The sequence below is a fragment of the Myotis brandtii genome, unplaced genomic scaffold (assembly GCF_000412655.1).
Source record: "Myotis brandtii unplaced genomic scaffold, ASM41265v1 scaffold37, whole genome shotgun sequence".
Lineage (NCBI taxonomy): Eukaryota > Metazoa > Chordata > Mammalia > Chiroptera > Vespertilionidae > Myotis > Myotis brandtii.
In genome coordinates, this window is record NW_005364225.1 from 1,610,965 (window position 1) to 1,625,268 (window position 14,304).

General features: G+C 36.5%; 1 protein-coding gene across 1 annotated transcript in view; it reads left to right on the plus strand.

Moving 5' to 3' along the window:
• CNTN5 (contactin 5) overlaps window positions 1–14,304 on the plus strand; it is a 1,092,962-nt gene that overhangs the window by 776,006 nt on the left and 302,652 nt on the right. The window contains exon 8 of the mRNA XM_005872208.2: window positions 373–576. Within this exon, the coding sequence (XP_005872270.1) occupies window positions 373–576 (204 nt within the window). The remainder of the gene's footprint in view (window positions 1–372; window positions 577–14,304) is intronic.

Here is a 14,304-nt window from a genome sequence, read left to right on the forward strand (position 1 = left end):
ATTAGATAGGATTCCACACTGTTTTATAGGTCTGTGTAACTATCTTCCATTAGACTGATCTTTAAGAATGGAAAACTCTCCTCATCTTTTTTAAGTTTAGTGTTATCATAGTGTCAATCATCTAACACATACTTGAAAAACTTTGGGATAGAATGAATAAATGAATATGTAAAGGCTGAGCATTCTTAAGAAATAGTCCAGATCTTTCCATAACCATTAAAATAATAGTCCTTTGAACACATCTGGATCTAATGGATCAAATATGTATGGCCTTGAAATATACCTAACATTTTAGTAAAGGCTTTGTTAGTTGAGCTTTAACTGTTAGTAAAGTAACATCTATTTCAACAATTAAATTTTGTGTATTTTCAGAGATCATCTATAGCTGGGTATTTAACGAGTTCCCTTCCTTTGTGGCGGAAGACAGTCGGCGGTTCATTTCCCAGGAGACAGGCAACCTTTATATTTCGAAAGTCCAAGCATCGGATGTTGGCAGCTATATTTGTCTGGTGAAAAACACAGTGACGAATGCCCGAGTACTTAGTCCTCCAACACCACTCACTCTACGTAATGATGGTAAGTTGCATGGCCCCGATTGAAACATCAGACACCTCAAAGGTGAAAAATAAAGATGTAGTAGTGTTTTGCTAAACCCTTGAACCTAGCACAAAAAAAAGTACAAAGGCATTTGCCATACTTAGAAACTCTATATTTTTGGTCTGAGATTATGCATACCTTAGAATAAAAATTTTGACATAGGAAGTTGATGATCTATGGATGAGAAATAATAAACATAATGCCTCCAAATGCCAAAAAAGGGGAGAGATAATGTGAAAAAAATGAACAGTAGCAAAGACTCCACAGCTCTTTGCTCTTTACTGCCTCTCTATAGCACATGTGCATTAATTGTGAGCATTTTATAGGTTCACTTTTCATTACATTTTTATATTAGCTACCTTCAAATTGAATGTTCAGCTTTTAATATTTCATGGTATAGTTATAATTGTTATTATTACTTTTTCAATAATAGGAATAGTTGGATCTTTAACTTTTAAGTGCAATTCTGGCAGATATGATAATTCTATAATTATAGGTATTGCCATCTAAAGGATCTTCAAATTTAAACACCTCATTTCTAGTTATAGACATTTACAGTTAAGCATTGCATTAAAGAAGTCATGTGCTATATTACAGTTGATATATGATATATGGCTTGCTCTGTCATGCAATAAAAATCTATAAATGCATATTATGAAGTAAATTTGAAAGTGCTTATTGTGAAGCTTAAAAAATAATATATTTGAACACTACTCTTTCAGATACTTGGTTTTAGAATATATGCTGCTGGAATGTATCCAGAGTTATATCACAAGATTTTTGCTTACAACTTAGCTTTTCATCTTATATATTTAGACTTAATAGTAAATATAATACAAGTACATATAATAGTAATAATCTTAACAGAAAGTATAAAAGCAGTAGCTCTTTTTGAGATGAGGAAGCTCATAGTAGAGAGATGAAGGGACACAGCTAAGTAATGACACAGGAATAGATGAGAAACAAATACAGAATGTTGGAGACCAATTTAGAGTCTGTTGAAACCAGTCAGCCAAGAGGTGATGAGAAATAGAATGGAAGCAGTGGTAATAGCATTCACAAGCAGGAGACATGCCTGGGATTTCAAGGAGGTAGACTTGCCAGGATATGATGGTTAATTAAACATGGGACTCTGGAGTAGGAGGAAGCTTTGGCATAGTTCACTGAATGGGTGATGATTCATGGATCATGATCACCAACTGCAAATGGGAGTTCAACATTCCTACTCCATCCTACTAACTTTCCTTAAACTGGACTATGAGCCAACATCCCTTCACAAAAACCATATAAGTATCAAATTTATCTTCCTGCTAATAAAATTCAGACCTAACTACATCTTCATTCATATCGTTCTTCCCTCCCCCTATCTTAATAGAGATAGAGATCATGTTTCTCCTCCTATAAGGACATCCCTTTATCTTTGTTGATTTTCATTCCCTCTGGCCTTTTCAGAACATTACACTATTAGTCATTATTTCTTACATCACCAATACCATGTCACTAAACGAATAAACTATTTTTAGTCATCATAGTAATTGGATTTACTGAGGCAGTTCAAATTATTTACCTTTTTGTGTGAAGATCTTTATTTTCAAAGAACCATAGGTTGAGCAATAATATGTTAAGGCTCATTAAAGAAATACAAATAAGTAAAATGAAACTGTTATTTTAAAGTTAACATTTAAATTAAAAAGAAAGAGGTGGAAAACGCCTGCTAAATTTCAATTACATTTTTTGAATGATAGTCTTAATTAAGATTCTGAGAGAGGTTAGAAAATTTACATTTCCTCTTTCTGTAAATTATCTAAGGTTGTTGTTTCCATGGTCGTTCTTTGCCTACTAATGTGTATTTTTTTTTTATCATAGTAATACTGTATATCCATATTGAATGAATGGTATATTTGTGGATGAGAAAAAAAAACACACACAAAAAAACATTTCTTCCTCTCATCAAATCCCACTCCTTAAAGCCACTCTTTTTAACTTTTCCTTTTTTCCTTGATGAGGTTCATATATAATGCTAGAAAATATCGATATTTCTTCTTTAATCAAGTTAAAGAAATCATCAATGTGGTTAAGAAAGCTCATACAAAGAGTATAAGATAAAGAGAAATGAGCTTAGGAACAAACCTTAAGTAATACAAATTGCATTAAAGGAAGGGTAATGAATGCAAATCCTACAAAGATAATGATAAGAAGCCAGAGTTAATAGGAAAAAACAGTATTGTAGAGTCAAGGAAGCCATGGAAATGCGTGTTTGAATGAGGAGAGATGGGAGCGCAGCTCAAGATGGTGGACTGGGTGCCTGTATTGGGTGCCTGTCACCCTCTGAGACCTTCGGAGACAAAGCCATATCATGGGTGAGGATGCTGAAGGAGAGGAAGCAGTTCACTAACAAATAAGACATTTTGATAAACAGTTTCTGGAAAAATAAGGATGTGAGTTAAAGGATTAAACAGGTAGAGAAACTAAAACTTAGAATAAAGTTTGAGGGATCTAAGGAGTTTAAAGGGCTGAAGACCAGGTGCCCAGGGGAAGCCTGAAGAAGTTCTGAAATCAAAGTCAGCCAAGGGTAGACATAAAAATGAGACTGAACAGAGGGGGATTGAAGGTATGTATGTTGAACATCTACTTCAGTGAAATATTGGAATCCCTTCCCTTCCTTTTCCTACATGCAAAAAGACCAAAGGGTTGTCTCTTAACAACATGGATGCACTTTTTATGGACAGCTAGATTTCTTAATGAGAACAATGGCCTGCAGGCAAAAGCTTTTTCAGCAGATGGGTGTCCACAGCCTGACACCCAGTTCCTTGCTCCCATATCAAAGCCAAGAGGACTGACCTGGCCCATATGCTCAGTTGGTTGGAGCATTCTCCGGTGCACCCAAAGGTGGTGGGTTTGATTCCCAATCAGGGTGAGGATTTAAAAAAAAAAAAGCTGAGGGGACTTTCAACACACTGTACCCAGCCTTCTCCTCACCCCACCTTTAAAGGGAACCAATTCTACATACAGGGGAACCATGACCACTTCCAAACTTCTCATACTTAACATTTATATACAATTCTAAGTTAACAGTTTCTATTTAAGAATTACTGAACTGTTGAGTGGTTACAGAATTTATACCAGGATAATGTGTGAAAAAAAGAGAAACTTTTAATATGCTAAAAAAAGGCTTCTATTAGACTGGAATCATTTAAAAAAAAAAAACTTCCATATCACTATTTGATCTCTCTTTTAAAAAAAAATTGAAAAGTATGTTCAAAAGGACACACTCCTGAATGTTTTCCCAAGTAGATGGCATATATTAGACATTATGTCTAAGATAAAAATTGAATACGATTGTGGATGAATCCATTTATTGCACCACGGTTGGCTGGAATTCCTGGTGGGTTTTACAAACCTCTCCGTGCAGAGACAGGCATCAGAGTAGATATTTCTGCAGACTTGGCAAACACCTCTGCAGGGGTTTGAATATAAAAATTACACTTAATCTGCTGTGACCATAGAGTTAGCTATAAAAGTCATTTCAAGAACATTGTGTTTTTATACTTCTCTGAAAAAAAACACACAAAACAATAGTCATTTCTAAAAATAGTAGAGGCTATATACTTAGGCAAATTATTTCCTCTCAAGTACAAAGAAAATTTTACTTTAAAACTATTATGAAATGTCTTGGATTCTCTTAAATCAAAGCTGGACACAAAATTTGCTTGTAAGTAGTTTTTTGTGTGTTTTTTTTTCAAATGTATCCCAGAAAGCAGGAATGTGGGCTGGAGTGGGGGTGAGGAGTGAAGCAGTGGAAAGGTGGGCTGCATCATGGAGATGACCACTTCTACAGGCAGCTGGAGCTTGAGACCACAGGGCCAGAGCCTTACAAAATGCACTCAGAATAGGTCCTTGGAGGACTTATCCATGGGCATTCATCTCCCATTCCAGGAAGGTGGCTCCGAGGGCAGTTCATTTCTGTGCACCTGCATGTGCCCTTAAGTTGCAATTGTATGAAACGGGCAGCACCTGCACAGACCTGGTGGCAGTGGCAGTTGCAGGAGTGGATACCTGGGCCAAGATTTTTTTAACTGGCCCACAAGAGAGGTCTAAACGTAGATGAGGAAGCTTTAGAAGACTAAAGTGCATGAGTGACATGATCAGAATTTCCTCTGCTGACACTGTGGAAAATTATCCTCACACACTCGAGTAAATTGCATACCTACTACGTGTCCGATAATTTTTTAATATAATGGAGGCACAACAGAGGGGAAAGCAAATATAATAACCATCCTTATGCAGTTTACAATATAATACAAGGAGGATATATCCCTGAATACTGAATATAACACTGCATCCTAGGATCTGCCTGCCCTCATTCAGTGCCCCATGAGGCCATCTCACATATCATTGCAATAAAAAACAAATTTAAAAATCTATCTCCAAAAACATTTATACAGATTTTCACTAATAGTGTGGAGAGTAACGAATGAGGTGCTGGCATTACGCATAACACAGCAACATTTATTAAACACATCACTCTAACCACATCTCTCTTTAACCAAGCTTTCATATCTCTGCCTCAACATACCTCTGCCTTTCCCACGAAACACTGTGGCCTCTATTTTCCCTTTAGGGTCTCACTCTCTGTATTAAATATGGCAATTTCATACTTTCATTTCTCCTTTCATTTGGAGTCCCTAGCCCAATTCTGAAAAAAAATTTAGCTTATTTTATTTTTATTTAATCAACAATTATGTTTTATTACTACATGTGAGGCATTGTCTGAAAAACTTTACAAGTATTAGAATGAAAAGATGGAAAATATACACAAGCAGATATTTTACAAAGAAGTTGAAGTTGTTCTATTAATATCATACAGGATATTAAATGAATTTCTAAAAATAGGAATGGCCACCACATTCTGATAATAGGTTTAATTCTTCAAGAAAATATAACAGAGCATCTTCCCACAACCCACTATGTACAGGACCAGGCCCCCCATTCCTCTTTCCATCCAGATGGGATCTTCTCTTATAAGATCCCTCTCTTTCCTGAAGCACATTCTCTCAACACCCTTCTTTAAAGTGGCTCTATAGTAGTACAGAGTGGATAATAAAAACAAGTAATGAAAGAAAAAACAAAACTAGAACCAGCCCCTGTTCCCTTTTGCCATCCCTGGAGTTGGATAGCAAAGAAGAAAAAACTCATTGAAGAAGCAACTTGAGAAAGTGAGCAGGAATACATTTAGAATGCATGCAGAAAGATTGCCTTTGTTAGAGAACTTATCAGTTGTCACAGTGGGGAGATAAATTGCTATTTGGTGATGAAAAGTCTAATGGCGTGTCGTTGTCTTTTAATGAACTACAAGCAAAGTCATCAACTGAGAATGTACATATATGTAAACAACAGGTTTCTTTTTAGGCAAGAAGTGTATTAACAAGGAAATTGTATACAGAATTACCTACTTACATAATCAATGAATTAACTCCATTAATTTACTAGTGAGCAATGCAGGTCCTAGTAGGAGCCATGGAAAAATATTCTAAAATGTCATGCCTTGAAGAATGTGCTAGGCTGAGTAGTGGTCCGCAAGATGTACATAGCCTAATTCCCAGAAACTTTGAACGTTAACGTATATGGTAAAGGGACCTTGCAGATGTGATTAAGGACACCCAGGATTAGTTTGGATTATGTGGCTAATTAGAGTCAGCCCTAAATATAGAAACAAGTGTCCTTACAAAAGGGATTCGGGAGCAAGATTTCTTTACAGAGGAGAAGAAGGCAATGTGATGAGTGATGAGCTTGAAGATGGAGGAAGGGGCCCTGAGCTAAAGAATGTAACAAATGCAGCAACAGAAGAGAGGGATGCAGAGCAAGATTTCATTACAGAGGAGAAGAAGGCAATGTGATGATGGAAGTAGAGATTAGAGTGATGAGCTTGAAGATGGAGGAAGGGGACCTGAGCTAAAGAATGTAACAAATGCAGCAACAGAAGATGGAAAGGCAAGGGATGGGTTTTCTCTGGAGCAGTGGCTCTCAACCTTCCTAATGCCACGACCCTTTAATACAGTTCCTCATGTTGTGGTGACCCCCAATTTCATTGTTACAAATTGAACATAATTAAAGCATAGTGATTAATCACAAAAACAATATGTAATTATATATGTGTTTTCCGATGGTCTTAGGGGACCCCTGTGAAAGGGTCGTTCGACCCCCAAAGGGGTCGCGACCCACAGGTTGAGAACCGCTGCTCTAGAGCCTCTCAGAGGGAAGGTGGCCTTGCCCTCAAGAGAGGCCACCTTGACGGAGGCCAAATGAAACTGATTTTGAACTTCTGGACTTCAGAACTGTAAGAAAATAACTGCATGTCATTTTATACTACCAAGTTTGTGGTATTTTATTACAGCAATCATGAAAAAATTAATACAAAGAGCAAACAAAAATTTGGGGCACATTTTTTCTTACTCATCTTGTGAATATTTGTGGTTATTCGAGTAGTGTGTTGGGACTGGCTTGTTCCTTCTCCCAAGAGTTGATTATGTCCATCTCTTCACCTCTTGGTAGCTTCAGATCAGTCTTCACCGGGAGTATTTACAACATAAAGCATCAAAGGCTACACATCAGGGTTCCTATCCACCTCCAACCCCAGAGAACTGGTGGTTAAACTGCATTCTGATAGTAATTCAGCACCTAAAATCACAGTCACTGAGTCAAAAATAACATTTGATGGAATAAGCGTCAATTTACATGTATCTTTGTTCCACCCCAATTCTCTCTGGCTGCTTTGCACCAGATAAAAGCACAGACTGAATGAATTCTGTGTTAATTTGTTTCTGATCCCTGAAATTTGTTCTGGCACTCAAGCAGTATGATGCAGCAAAGTCACTCTTATTTCCTGACCAGTGTGGTTATCACAAAGAAATATGACAATTGGAATGGCTTTGGGTATTTATTTTTCCATTTTCTCTTCTAAGTTTTGCTCCTTATGTGTTGAATATCCTGCTCTAAACCCAGGAGACTTTTTCTTCTAATCTTTGTTCAGAATTTTCAATTTATGCATCGTTTCAAGGGGACTTGGAAAGCTGGTGACAATAACACTCTTACTCAAGTACATATAACTATTCAAAAGAAGCTGAATAAATCAAGATTTTATGTCAAAATTTGCAGGAATATAGAAACTTATTTGGCTTTTATTAATCTTTTATTTATTTTGCTCTGTGTCTCTCTCAGAAGCTTATCATGTTGACGGGTTACAAATTAAATAAAAACATCAAAAAATCATTGGCTCATTTTTGACTAAGATAAATACTTTGCTTGCTCAGCTGTCCTTGACAGTCGTTCCTTACAGTTCAATTTCTCCTCAAACAGACTTATAAAAGCAATTTGCACTTCTATCCATAGAGACAACAATTATTATCAAGAAAAACAATGTGCATTATTTCATCAACTCTCTCAGTATGTCTTTAAAACTTTGTAGATTTAATAAGTGCTTACAAATAAGAGAAATTTCCTAAAAATGTATCTACTTTAGGCCTTTTCCTGGTTTCTAACATGAAAGCTTGTTATTGTTATTTAGGGGAAAAAAATCCCAAAGGATATCAATTTTTGATAACTGGCATTGTAATAGTGACTATATAATTCTGAACATAAACATGAATTTTGAGTTATTTTTTGTAAGGGTATAAAATATATGTTCTGCTATTCCAGTCTGACTTTCCTATTGTCAGACTAATCTAAACTGTCTTTGTTGCTATATTTCATTTCTTCATTTAATAATCTGCAATCTGGCATTGAGCCTCACCGCACTGCTCAGGGTGTTTCCTCAAAATCAGTCAAGTATCTGTTAATCAAATATATCAGCGTTTTCTCAGCCTTCATCATGTTTTACCTGTTTGCAATCTGTTTAAACATAAGAATATTTTCTTTTCTTGACGTACTGGAACAGTTTCATCTGTACCTTCTACTGTCTCTTCTCAGTGTACCCGTAAGTCAGTCATTCCATTTCACAGTCCATCTGGATGTGTCCATTCATCCATTTTTCTTGCTTATACTGTTCTAGAAAGGATTTAGGAGGCTTATCCTTCTAAATGTAGGTGTTTCTCCAGGATTCTGCTCCTGAGACTCATCTAAACTATTTTTCTTTAGGGGGCACTTCTGTTTCTGTCTCCAATTTAGAATTTTCCCAGAACTTTTCCAGCTGATATCTGTATTGTTAGTAAGATCACCTTTCTTCTAAACATCAAACAGAAACATTTCTGGATCAGTTAGCATCCTCCTAATATTCTGACTACTTACATATTCCATAGGGTTGGCAAACCCTTGGAATTCTACATCTCCAATGTCATTCTCATCCATCCTCCCCTTTCTATTTCAGACTACAGCGCTCTTTACCTCTTGTCTAAATCAGTGGCTTTTAACTGCATTTTTCTACAATTCACTCTTTATGGGCACTTTCTAGAGTATCGCCACATTCCAGGCTGTAGAAGAAAGTAGAGGCTGCAGTTGCAGTGGCAGTGAGCTAGCTGAAAGACCATCTCCTTCACCCTCAATCAAGAAGGCTTACAGTAAAGTTCATGAGAGTGGCATCATTACAGAGATTTAAAGTAGAATCTATTTTGATTAATTTTGTTTAAAGTAAATTGGTTACAAAGTTAGGTTTATCCTTGGACAAGAAACAACCTGTCTGTGATTCAATTTATTCACCTGGACATAAGGATAGCATGGATACTCGTCTCATAGGGTTATTGTGGGGATTCAATGCATTAATACATACAAAGCTATTAGAACAGGGCCAGTTACACAGTCAGCTTTAGTAAAGGTTAGCTATTAACACAGTATTTATAACTCAATTCCCACTTTTCACTAGTGTGTGGGGTCATTACAGTTAAGAACTACTTTCCAAGATCGTTTCTATGATTGTAGTGTTTGTTTTGCTATTGTTTATTGTGTAAATTCAACTCCTCTGTCTACAATTGAGGATTTCACAAGGGTTGGGGGACAGGTTATAGCCTTGGAAGTAGTTTTATATTTAATCACTTGCCTTCAGTCACTTTTCATTCAAAATTTACCCCAGAATTTTCTGAGTCCATTCCTTTTGTTCTCATTCTTTCTTCTTGAGATGCCCTCTGAACTCCTAGCTCTGCCTGCAAGTATTTGAATGACATCTATTGGTTAGTTACAATAAACAGGAATAAAACCTGCCATATAATAAGTATAGTTTGAATTTTATTATAAAAGCATTTTTATGTTTGTCCACTTTGAAATTCATCTGCCAATTTGATAATATTAATCCATACAACCATGTAATATCTTTATAGAAATTATATTTTCCAGATTGATATTTCACTACTTAGTAGAGCTCAGTTCACCTGAAAGCTTAGAGATTTTATTATTCCCATATTAAAATACTTCCCACATTAAGATGCATTCCAAAATAATCAATAAATGCCATCACCAACTCAACCCATGAGGACTATTCTGTTTTGCCAACATGCTTCCCATACCTAGGTATTTCACTAGTCACGACAAGACATCATCCGTCCACATTACATCAATTCACTGTTTTTCCTTTGTGTGTTTTTTTTAAATAACATTGAATACTAAAATTTCTCAAAAGCATTTGAAAGTCTATAAAATAATATCTAATAGACCAGCATTTAATAGTGTGATCCTCAAACACTTGCATGAGAATAATCTAGGATGCTTGTAAAAGATGGAAATATTGAGGTATACCCAAGATCTACCCAATCAGAATCTCTGGACCAATCCTAGAAATCAGCATTTTTACCTACAAAAACGTTGTAAGGTGAACAAATTCTCCATAAATTTGTTCTCTTTTTGAGACCCAGGAGTGTCACTGCTCCCCTCCCTCCCCAAAGGACACCAGCAGTCCTCTTCCATCTGAAAGTACAAGATAATTAAATCTACATTAGCTCTCTCATCCCTAAGAAGAGAGAGCCCTGCTTCTCCCAGGTCCCCTGAACTGTACTAAGCCAGCAGACTGTGTAGTTGTCTTTAAGACTATCCATCAGCCTCTAAAGGCTGCATCCTTCAGGAAATTTCAAAAAATAAAATCCTAGCCCGTGGTCGGCAAACTGCGGCTCGCGAGCCACATGCGGCTCTTTGGCCCCCTGAGTATGGCTCTTCCTAAGCCTTAGGAGTACCCTAATTAAGTTAATAACAATGTACCTACCTATATAGTTTAAGTTTAAAAAATTTGGCTCTCAAAAGAAATTACAATCATTGTACTGTTGATATTTGGCTCTGTTGACTAATGAGTTTGCCAACCACTGTATTAGGGTTTTTCAAAATGCTGACACGCCGAGCTCAAAAGGTTCGCCATCACTGGTATAGACCTACTCTTTCCCCAGGAGGTCTCAGGAGAAACTGGGTCTTCAAGGGCCACTCTGTCCCTGGTATTTCTTCAGAGAGAAGATTGGGAGAAAAAGGTAGTTTAAGAACTGTGTGCAAGTTGACCTCACCTTATAAGTCCCAGGAATCTGCATTTTCCATGGCACTTCCCAGATATTTCATGCATTTAGTACAATCGAGAACCACTGCTCTAGTGATTACTTGTTACATATTGTGGGTGGTATTCTTTTGTGTGTGTGTTTTGGTTTTGTTGTTGTTTTATTAGTATTACATACCTCTTCAAATTTTTAAAGCTCTTCTTCAAAACAGACAGGATTTTCAAACAAAAGGTGAGTCATGTTGGGGAGAATCTTGCTAATAATTCAGATTCCTGTATCTTTCCCTTAGATGTTCAGATTCAGTGGACATGAAGTTGCGTTAGAGATATTTGTTTTTGAGTGCATCCAGAAATGTTTATGTTCAGTCAGGTTAGGGAAGGTCTGGCATTTTATTTTATTTCAATAAGCCACTCTCAATCTTTCTATTATTAAGATGCCCATTTTTTTATGGTTACCCTTACACTTTCCCTTCTTGCACTTCTGTTCTTAATATGATCTACCTGACTTTCTCTGAGCATCCAATAAAGTATTAAAAATAACCTTAAGTCTCCCTATGAATCATTTAAAATGACTTCCTTCCATTATTTTTCTCCTGAACTAATTCTCACATTTCATCTCAGTTAATATTTCAAAAATTGAGTAACTCTATGGCAGATATTTTAAGGTTTCCTGTACCTTGCAAGGATATTGAATTTATATTCTTATTTATATCTGTATTTATTAAATTATATTCTTATTTTGTGATCACTTTTATTATCTAGTGCTAAAAATCACATCCAGGATATTGAGGGTTCTAAAACAATTTCTCTGGAAAGTAATTTATAATATTTCGAGAAGTGTTTTTTCCACAGGTCACCCCAATGAAATATTTCACAAATTTGTCAAAAAATAACAAGATTGATATTTTTTAAGCAAATATACTGAAACTCATGTATTTTAAAAAGTGTTGTGTTCTTCAAAGTAGACATACCAGGAGGCAATTTACTTATATCAATATAATCTTGCCATCATTCAAAATATTTTAAAACTCAATGATTCATCTTACTAGTTTATACCCCTTGTCTTTCAGTGCTGTGGAGGGGAGGTAGCAGCTGCATAGGTGGAAGGCTTGATAATGATTAATTAATGTTTTTCCTATGCACCAGGCACTGTGTTGAAAGCATTTCAAAATTCTCTCATTTAGTCTTCACAACAAAACAGCATTTTAAGCTTGTATTTTTTTTTTTTTGTGGTCAAAGAATCTGCCAGTAAGACAAATAACATGTTCTCTTACCTATGTTTGTTTGACTCAAAAGAGTATACTCCTAAATGTTATATTTTATTGGTCAGTTCCCAGTGGGTTAAGGAACTCGCCCAAGGTCATAGTTGGTGGAAGATATGGAACTGAAGCTCACTTGAAGAGAGTTTTTTTCCACTGCATCATTATGCTTTCCTTATGATATCAATGCCAAATTGGGGTCTTGGATTACTTTAACAATATCAGTTAAAATAAAATTTAAAAGGTGTGTTAAGATATGATCCTCGGTATAAATAGGAGGCCTATTATAGAAACAATATTTACTTCTTCACAATTTCATCAGACTAGATGTTGTGAGGGTTTTTCTTTTTAATTTGTCAAAAAAAAAAAAAAGAGAGAAAGAGAGAGGAAGAGAGAACTTGTCAAATTTATGACAATAGAAAGTAAAGGGTGACCCATATAAGTAGAATTGGGCTTATGCTGATCTTTGGGAATGATAGCATTCATCTATAGAGAATATAAGTTTGCCTGCTTTATAATGTGTTAAGTATCTGTCAAAATATCTGTCAAGAGAATACATAGCCTAATTTTCTTAACAATTGGTAGGGTCTAGTTAATATTAAGTATGCCTTTTTCTTTAAATTCAGGTTTCTTTTAAAATGTCAGAGTGTTAAATAAATTAATTATAGAGAAAAATAAAATAAAGAATGAGCTTAATCCAGAATTCTAAAGAATATCCCTATAACTCATTGTTTTAAAAAATAAATTAAAGCCAACTTAAAGAAAGACTTGCTGTCATTCTGACATCATGGTGATCAAATACACATGCTACAAATCTTATGATGATCAACATGCAAGACTCATCTGTATAAATAGCTGCCCTGCCACAGGTTGCTCAGTGCCACAGGCCCTTCTGACTTTGCCTTTGTTTAAACAAAGACATATTGACAAGAAGCTTTTAGACAATTTGAAATTCAGAAGTGTATGAAAGCAGAAAACAAATTAAAAAACAAACAGTGGGAACAACTTAGGGGTTCTGTCCTCAAAAATGGACTCTCAGGCAGATCTGTACAAAAGCAGCAGACCCACTGTCTACAACCTCTCCGCCTGCTGAGGCACAATTCTTATGCCACTCAGACTAAAATTCCACCATTGAAACATTCATTTAGGTGGGGATGTTCCCAAAAGGGGATCTGGCCCTGAGCAAGTCTGCCTGGGGCTGGCCTGTAGTTTTCGGGCTCTGGCCTTCCTGCAGGGAAGATTTCACATACAAGTCCAGGTGATTTTGAGGGTATGTGAAACAAGGAAGGACTTAGGACAGAAGAATCTACAGGAGAGAGCCTCGGTGGGGCTGCTTTGCTCTCTAGAAATGTCATAGGAAAGAAATGAGCCCAGGTGGGGCTACTTTAGCTCACTGGAAAGTCAGAGAAAAGGGTTTAGCCCAGGACTGGATGAGCTGCCACTGCATTGCTCACCTGGTTGCAAGTCTCCCCGGGTCCCTTAGAATTCAGGAGATGCAGGCCTGTGGGGTAAGATGAAGGGGCAGGGGAAGAACCAGCAGTGCTCACAGGAGGAAGAGCACTTGCTGGGTCATTGCTTTTGAGAGGTTTTAAAGGTTGGGAGATTAGGGGAGGGCTTAGGGGAGATTTCAACAGAATATTCATCAGCTGGAGCTGAAATACATGTGAGGCCCACATATTATCTCCAGGGACCTTCTCTATCTGGCTGTAAATTGCTGGGCCAGTTTGTTCAGCTCTCTGTCTCAGTTTCCCCATTCTACTTGCCAAGGAATTTTCCTAGTTTCTTACTATCCTGACTCAAAGAAGCATTATGTTTTCAAAGATGAAATTACACTGAGAAAATTAGAGATCAGTAATTTTTACTTTAGTGTATATCAGTTCAACCATATTTTTTTTTGTTTTGAGCATTTTACTGAGACAACTCCCCAAAGGAAAGGAATGTGGATTATATGAGAAGAGAGTTGGATAGAATTGGAAGGAATATGTATGCACT